Source organism: Lontra canadensis, unplaced genomic scaffold (assembly GCF_010015895.1).
Source record: "Lontra canadensis isolate GAN:19392208 unplaced genomic scaffold, GSC_riverotter_1.0 scaffold107, whole genome shotgun sequence".
In the NCBI taxonomy this organism is placed as follows: Eukaryota; Metazoa; Chordata; class Mammalia; order Carnivora; family Mustelidae; genus Lontra; species Lontra canadensis.
In genome coordinates this window covers 2,825,782-2,834,155 of record NW_022631101.1, presented here as the reverse complement: position 1 = coordinate 2,834,155, position 8,374 = coordinate 2,825,782, and the positions used below count along the sequence as shown (strand labels likewise).

The following is an 8,374-nucleotide window of genomic DNA, read 5'->3' as shown; positions in this document are numbered from 1 at the left end:
AAAGAAAAGAAAAGAAAAGAAAAGAAAAGAAAAGAAAAGAAAAGAAAAGAAAAGAAAAGAAAGGAAAGGAAAGGAAAGGAAAATGTCATTGGTGAAAAGAGATTTAGAGGCATATCAAGCAAAGGTAATACAGAGACCTCATTTGGACGCTGATTGGAAGAATCAGCTGCAAAACCAGACTTTTTTAATTTTAAAGATTTTATTTATTTATTTGCGAGAGAGAGCAAAAGAGCACAAGAAGGGGGAGCAAGAGAGGGAGAAACAGACTCCACACTAAGCAGGGAGCCCGATGTGGGACTCGATCCCACGACCCTGGGATCATGACCTGAGCCGAAGGTAGACCCTTAACCATCTAAGCCACCCAGGTGCCCCTAAATTAGACATTTTTGAGACAATCCGGGACACTTAAAAATGGAGTGGGTATTTGACAACAGTAAGGAATCGGTGCTAGTTTTATTGAGGGCAATGTGGTTTTTGTGTTTATGCTTTAAAAAAAGGAGGGGAAAGGCTGTTTCTGATAAAGATACATTGCTGGTAAAATACCATGTCTTGGATTCACTTTAAAACACTCCAGCAATGGAGCACACCTGGCTGGCTCGGTAGGTGGAGTGTGCAACTCTTGATCTCAGGGTTGTAAGTTCGAGCCCCATGATGGGTGTAGAGATTACGTTAAAAAAATTTTTAAAAACTTTGTTTTTCTTTTTCAGAGAAAGGGAGTGTGTGCACATGCATGCAAGTGAGCTGGGGTTGGGGGGAGAGGGGCAGAGGGAGAGAGAGAATCCCAAACAGGCTGCACACCCAGCCCGGAGCCCTACATGAGGCTTCCATCTCACAACCCTATGATCATGACCTGAGCCGAAATCAAGAGTCCGAGCCTTCACTGGCTGAGCCATCCAGGTGCTCCCCGTCCCCCACCCCCAATTTAAAGGTCTTTAAAAAAAAAATTTTTTTTTTTTTCAAAAAACACTCCAGCAAAAGAAATCGCTGGGAAGCAGGAGACAGGAAGGAAGGGGAGGACTGTGGGTGACTAAGAAGAGCAAAACACTGATAACTGTTGAGGCTGGGTCACAGGTCCCCTGAGGTTCACGGTATCATTCTCTCTACTTCTGTGTGTTTGAAAAAAATTTTTTAAATATGGTTTTACTTATTTATTTGACAGAGAGAGACACAGCGGGAGAGGGAACACAATCAGGGGGAGTGGGAGAGGGAGAAGCAGGCTTCCTGCTGAGCAGGGAGCCCGATGCAGGGCTTGATCCCAAGAGCCTGGGATCATGACCTGAGCTGAAGGCAGACACTTAATGACTGAGTCACCCAGGTGCCCCTGAAATTTTCCATAATAAAGAGCAGAGGGGACCTGAGCCCTTCTTCCCAAGCCGAGCTGTTCCGAGTACCATGTTCCCCAAGAGAGAGTCTGTGAGTCGCAGGAGAGCTGGAGAGAGCCTCGTAGGCAAATCCGTGCCCCAGAGGCACAAGACACAGCGGCAAAATCCCCATAGAATGATTATGCCGAAGCATCCAGCATTTACCGGGCGCTTACCAAGTGCCAGACATAACATAACCTCTTCTGATCCTGGCCACGCCCCCTAAAAGTTGGTGCTATTAATGTGCCCATTTTCTCAATGCGGACCCGGAGGCATAAGAAGGTGAAATAGCCTGTTCTGGGTCACAGGGTTTGGAATTCAAACCTATACAGGCTGGCATGCAAACCCGGGCAGGCTGCCCCTGACCATTTCCAAGAGGGGCTATGGATGGAGGAGGAAACTCCCAAACTCTGTGGCCCTGGGGGCTAGCCCGCCGTTGAAGGCCACTTTGTCATCAACCTGGAGAAAGGAGACAGAGAAGAAGGGAAATGGTTGTCATAGAAACCTCCAGAGCTGGACACCTGGATTTATAGGCTTTGGTTCCTACCCCCCGAAATACCCACCTGGTGGAGTATTTAAGATGACAAACGTTCTGGGACCCGGGCAGCCGAGTGCCTGGCGCTCCGCGTGGGGACAGGAAAGGGCGGCTAATATAAACATTATTTCTCGATGTTATGATGATCAAAGAGCTCATATCTTTCCCTGAACCACTTTTTTATTTCTCAGTCCCTTTATGTTGCTGGAAAGTGGGCCAGGCTGGTGGCCCCAGGGGGTCCTGGCTGGTATGGAACCCTATCAGGGATGACATCATTACTCAAAGGGAAAGGGTCAGTGTCAGCTGAGGAGGGGAGGAGCAGCATGTGGTAGGTCCACCCCAGAAAATAGGATTGAGACCTAAAAAGGAACGAGGCGAGCCACCATGGGTATTTCTTCGGGGGTGACTTCTTCTGGGGTGATGTTCTAGAAACAGAGCTCACGACCACATGACACAATGAGTGTCCTACAAACACCAATGGATCATACACATTAATACAGTGAATTATACGTTATGTGAATTTTACTCAATTTAAAACAAAACAAAACAAAACAAAACAATGCCACTGTCATGAACCCAAGGGAGGAGTGAGGGATTGTTTGTTCCTCATGAACGGGAACCACACAGGCAGGACAACCAAATGCCATGTGACATGCTGGGCTGGAGCTCAGGGCAGAAAAAAACCCATTCATGGCAAAGGGCGTGTTTGAACAACAGAGCGAGTCTGCATAGGGTCTGCAGCCTAGACACTAATATTCCACCAAATGTTAATTTCCCGACAAGGGTAACTGCTCTGTTCATGTCCGTGACCATGATCACTCTTGAGAAATGAACACTAAGGTATTTGGGGGCCCAAGGGCGTGATGCTTACACTTACTCTCAAACTGTTGAGAAAAAAAGATGGCCCCAAGACATAGATACAGATGATAGATTGAGGATAAAGATGGGGAGACGACTGATTGATAAAGCAAATTTGGAGACTCTGGTAAAGACTAGATTACATGGGAGTTCTTTGTGTTATTCTCGTAATTTTTCTTTAAGTGTGAAAATTGTTCAAAAGACAAAGTTCAAATTGTTGAGATATTTCTAGGACTAAATAGCCCCGGCTGGGAGCCTTACACCTACCCTCCCCCACCCCCACCTCCCTACCCCAGTTCCCTGGCTCCTCCCCATTTTCTTCTGGGACCCACCACCCCCATCCCTCCACTCCCCCACCCCCATCCCCATGCTCCGTTTACTAAAGGGTTAATGCCAGGCACAGCAGGGGGCCCTAGACACCACCACCCCTCTCCCCACCCCCACCCCATCCTCCCCACCTTAGCAGCTGCTCAATACTGGGTACATGAAGTTTTTGCCCGAGTGACTCAGACTCCAAACGGGGAGCATCCCTCCCCACACCCTGCTCTCCAGCTCCCCACTCCTCACATCAGCTGACAAAGTTCCTTCCTGATGTGAGCTCATGGGGCCCTTTTCCCTCCCCTGACTTTATGAGGGCAGGAAAAAAAAATGCTGATTCGAACACCCTGCGGCTTTCAGGATCCTCCCAGTGCAAGTGGCTTGAAATGTTGCGCCCTTGCGGGCATCCCTACAAAGATGGGAAATAACCGGAGTGTCCAGCAAGAGGGGACTGCCTAAGTGACAGATGACACATCAGGAACAACAGACACCACCATCTGGGAGAATGAGGGGTTGATGCATGGCTGGGGACGGAGCTCCAAGGTCCTGGGGAACCACTGCCAGAAAGCAAGGACCACCAGGGGCGACTGGATGGCTCGGTGCCTGGAGCACACAGCTCTTGATCTCAGGGGTTGTGGGTTCGAGCCCCAAGCTGGGTGTAGAGATTACTTAAAAACAAACAACAACAAAATATACATATATAGATACTTTTTCAATAAATGAATAAAATAAAATCTTAAAAATAATAAAAAGCAAGGACCAGAGGGAGCATAAAGCAGCCGATCTGAAAAAGAAGACTCTCGCTTCCTCTCCCTCTCTCTCCTTCCCTCCTCTGTATCTCCATCTCTACTTCTAGCCTGTACCTGTCTGTCTGTCTGTCTCTCTCTGTCTCTCTCTCTCCCCAGAACAGCTCTAGAGGCAGATAGAGGAAGCTTGTACCAGTGGTTAGCCCCTGGGGGGTGGGGGGGAGGTGGGAAGTGGGGGAGGGCAAGGGAGCAGGGGGAGGGGCGGGGGCTTGGGAGGGCAGGCCCTGGAAGGAAGCATTTCACTGTGTATATTTTTGTTCCTCTTGTATGAGGAACCATGGCCGTGCGTGCACTGCCCGTTCTAAGAAACAGACATCGTACAGCAAAGATAAAAGAATTTGTGGTTCCATGGTTCTAGGCAGGGTTCTTTGCCACACTAATGTTAGTCAGCTAATCAGCTGGGGGACCCTGACCCACCAGGCACCTACCCGCAGAGACATAGCGGTCTATAAGGAGGGATGAGTGAACCCCCAAGGGGCGAGAGCTGAGTGTTGATGGAGAGCCCCGCGCAGTGTGGGGTGAGGACAGGCTGTATCCCCATCCAGTAAGAGCTTTCTGCACCTGTCCTTGATGGCGGCCACCAGCAACATACGGCCACTGGGGGAGTGAAACGGGCTGACATTTGGGTGGTTTAATTAAATTTCAATAACCCCACACATGACTAGTCGCTGCCCAATTGGACAGTGCAGGTCTGGGACTACAAAGGGGCCAGACACAGTTCCGAGCCCTTCCCAGGGGTTAGTTCATTAACGAACTCATAACAGTATTGACGTCCCCACATCCAGAAGTGTGGGATACTACTGTTCCTAAGTCCACAGGCCTGGGTTTCTTTCCCCGATATTTTATACTTAAGTAACCTCCACACCCAACACGGGGCTCGAACCCTCCACCCCACAATCAAGAGCCGTACCATGTACCCACCCAGCCGGCCAGGCACCCCTCACCAGCCACGTTAAGAGGGTGGTGGCCGTGAGGAGATGTGCACGGATCAGAGAACAGGGTAAAGGAGAGGCCATGGGACTTACAAGAATAGCAATCATCGTTCTCAAGCTCTATTCTAAGCCCTTGGCTTGTATGAGCTCGTTGAACCCACAGAACAACCCTATGAGAGTTGTCACTGTTGCAACAACCATCTCACAGATGGGAAAACTGAGGCTCCTCTTAGAGCTTAAGAGAGCTTCCTGGTCCTCCCTGCAGGTAGCAAGTGGCAGAGTTGAGAGAGAACTTCTGAGAGCTTGAGGCCTCTCTGAGTGGCTACATGGTACAGGGCGCTGGGAGGGTCGGGGTTGGGGGGGGCGGGGCAGTGCGTTCAAAGCCACAGCCATAGGTGAGAGCCAGGGAATGTGCTACCCACCAGAACATGAAAGAAGGCCAGCGTGGCCGGCAGAGGGCCAGGATGAGGTTGGAAGGGCCACCCAGGCTATCCATGCTCAAGAATTTGTATCTTATCCTTGGGTCATGGGGAGCCATGGGGGGAGTTTGAGCTACAGAAGGGCTAGGTTAGTTTCAGTTTACAAAGATCCCTCTGGCCACTGTGAGATGGTGAGATGAGAGGCAGCAGGACCAGAGAGGAGCTGAGAAGGAGCTCCAGGCCACTGAAGATGGGAGCACAGATGGGGGGCGGGGGTTCATGGCCAAGAGGAGGAAGCAAAGTAGAAGGATTTGAAAGCACTGAGGAGACACAGTCCTGCAAGTGGTATGACATAAACCCTGCCCCAGGCCCTGGCCTCCCTCTCCTGGCTTCCTGTAGGGGATCCTTCCATGCACCCCCATCCTTCCAGGAAGGGAAGTCTTGCCAACTGTGCCCACGGAAGAAAAAGAACAGACCCCCTTAGGGACGCTGTCAGAGCCACAAAATCCACAGGAGACAAGGTCTGCTTCCCCTTCCCCTGCCACAAACTACAAACATTCCTACAACCACACATCTCTGAATAATCCACCCACAGAACCCCATGGAGCCATCAGAGGTCGCGTCCCCGGAGAAATGGGATATGAGAGTGAGGTGGGCAACTTGTCTCCGATCGTTTTTCTTGAATTGCACAACCTCTGTGACCCCCTCAGCGCTGTTTTTAAATCCTGCGAAAAACACAAGCCTCCAGTCCTTGGAGGGACGCAGTGAACTGCCTCACGGTTGGCAAAAATTGGCAAAAATCAAAGAATTTGGATGGGGGGGGCGCCTGGGTGGCCCAGTGGGTTGAGCCTCTGCCTTTGGCTGAGGTCATGATCTCAGGGTCCTGGGATCAAGCCCCGCATCGGGCTCTCTGCTCAGCGGGGAGCCTGTTTCCCCCTCTCTCTGCCTGCCTCTCTTCCTACTTGTGATCTCTCTTTCTGGCAAATAAATAAAACCTTTTAAAAAGTTCAAAAAAAAAAGTTAGATGGGCAGGTGAGGGGACAGGCAGACCCTCTCCTGCACTGCAGATGGGACATACAAGCTGGGTGTGACTTTTGGCAAGACCCGTTAGGATAAAAATTGCCCGTGGACTCAGCCTTGGCAGTTCTGGAGACCCAGACCTGGGGCCAGTGATGTAACTTTGGCTTTAAAAGCAAAATATAGGAAACAACCAAAATTCTCCATTGAGAGGGGATGGACTCACCCAGTAGACTATTATACGGTGGATAAAAAGAAAGAAGGAATTCCCTGGAAATACACAGGGATGATAACAGCATCTTCCTCATAGATGTAAATGCAAAGAGTCTAGCACAGGGCCGGGGCATACAATAAGTACTCAATAAATACTGCTTAAAGATACTCTATGTTAATCATGAAAAAAAAAAAGCAAGATGTAGGCTAAGGTGCAGAATGTACTTCTACTTGCAGGGGGCAGAAAGGATAGACACATCACAAGCATTGAGCGCTGACTGTATGCCTCGTAAGAGCTTTCCGAGTATTATTTAATACTCTCAACGAGCCTATGATGTTGGTTCTAATTCTGTAGGATTGTTACCCCCGTCTTCAAGGTAAAGAGAAGGAACTCCAAAAGAGGATTCGTGTTTTGCACAGGAGAGGCAGAATTTGAAGCTTATTTCAATTTGATACCCTGGCCAAACTACCAGCTACCTCATTCCCTGTACTTCTGTCCTTGAGCACCTGTAGACTTTCTGGAAGGATCCAACACAAGCCGGTGTCCACAGTCGCCTCTGGGGGCCGTGACAAGGAGTCCAAGGCTCTGGGCTGGGCAGGGAGAGTGACTTCTCACTGAACATCCTGGGTGGGTGGGTGGGATCATTTTATGGAAAGGAAAAGAAGGTGAAGCCCTTCGCTGGTTTCTCAAAGTCCAGTTGGTCCTGGTCAGGCCTCCAAAGTGGGATGAGGCAATGCCAAGCCCCTCCCTGGTCAGCTACTATGTCCTCCGTTTCCTCTTTCACACCGATGAAGCAAGAGGACAATGAGACAAGGTACCAAATCACAACCCTGCCTCTCTCGAAGCCCATCCCGGGGGCACAGGTGCACATGGCGGGGGGAACCTCCCTGAGCCTGGAGACCATCTCCTTCTGACACCCACAGAATCCACGGGACAGCCTGGGTCAACCACAAAGGACCCGGGCCATTTCTGCTCTTGCCTGAGCCTCAGTTTCCCTGTCTCTACAATTCAGAACATCTGAAAGTCAGAATGAGTCACTGTCTTTCTCCCAAGCCAGCTCTTTTCAGCCCCCCACGCTTCCCTCCTGCCATTCCTGAAGCCTGAAAGACCTCCTCTGGATCTCTCCACTTGAGGAAGGGCGTCATTGGATCAGTCCCAAGGCACGCGTGTCCTGCCCTGGGGACCTTTCGGATTCCAGCCCTAGGGCATCTTGGTGTCTCTATATTCCCTTGACAGTCCTTCCTTCTTAGCTGCCTCCCAGCCCCGGGGGAGTCTGAGATGAGGGTCAGGGAGAAGGGAGGAGACAGAGGACAGAGAGAGGAGGAAGGAGAGGGAGAAAGAGTGTGAAGGGGAAGAGGTGGAGGGGGGAGAGAGACCCAGCAAGGAGAGAGGGAAGGGAGGTGGTGCCCGTGCCCATGATCCCTCTGGGGAACTCACCATGTTCAGGTCTCCCGGGGTCCCTGCTGATCAAAGGTCCCTCCTGCCCACAGACTGTGGTTTCTAAGCCCCAGGGGAGGGTGCAGAGCGCAGGGAGGAAATGACCAGTCTTTCCCCTCTGGGGTTCTTATTGGTCTGTGTACTGGGCACCCCATCTGGGGCACTCACCCAGAGAGTTCTGAACACCTCCTTCCAGTCAGAGGAGGGAGGCTGGGCTTGCAAATCTGAGGAAGTCCCTCGCCTAACAAGGGTGTAATCCAGATAAAAGAGCCCCTCCCCCGGCGTTCTAGGCTCAAGCCCTCTCTTGGCCTCAGTTTCCCCATTTGGGGCCTTCTAGGGCCCCCGGTGGCTGCAGAAAAAGCTCAGAGGTCCAGCTGGCTCAAATTCCCCCCAAGGGTTCTGGGGAGCAGGAATGGTGAGCCCCAGCCTCCCGGCCAGGTTGCTTTGAAGCCCAGAGAAGCAGAGCAGGTCTGTGGA

General features: G+C 51.0%; 1 protein-coding gene across 1 annotated transcript in view; it reads right to left on the bottom strand.

Moving 5' to 3' along the window:
- Window positions 1–8,092, bottom strand: part of C5AR1 (complement C5a receptor 1) — an 11,806-nt gene extending 3,714 nt beyond the window's left edge. Inside the window, exon 1 of the mRNA XM_032839443.1 lies at window positions 7,898–8,092. Coding sequence (XP_032695334.1) covers window positions 7,898–7,900 — 3 coding nt within the window. The 5' untranslated portion in view covers window positions 7,901–8,092. The remainder of the gene's footprint in view (window positions 1–7,897) is intronic.
- Between the last annotated feature and the right edge of the window lie 282 nt (window positions 8,093–8,374).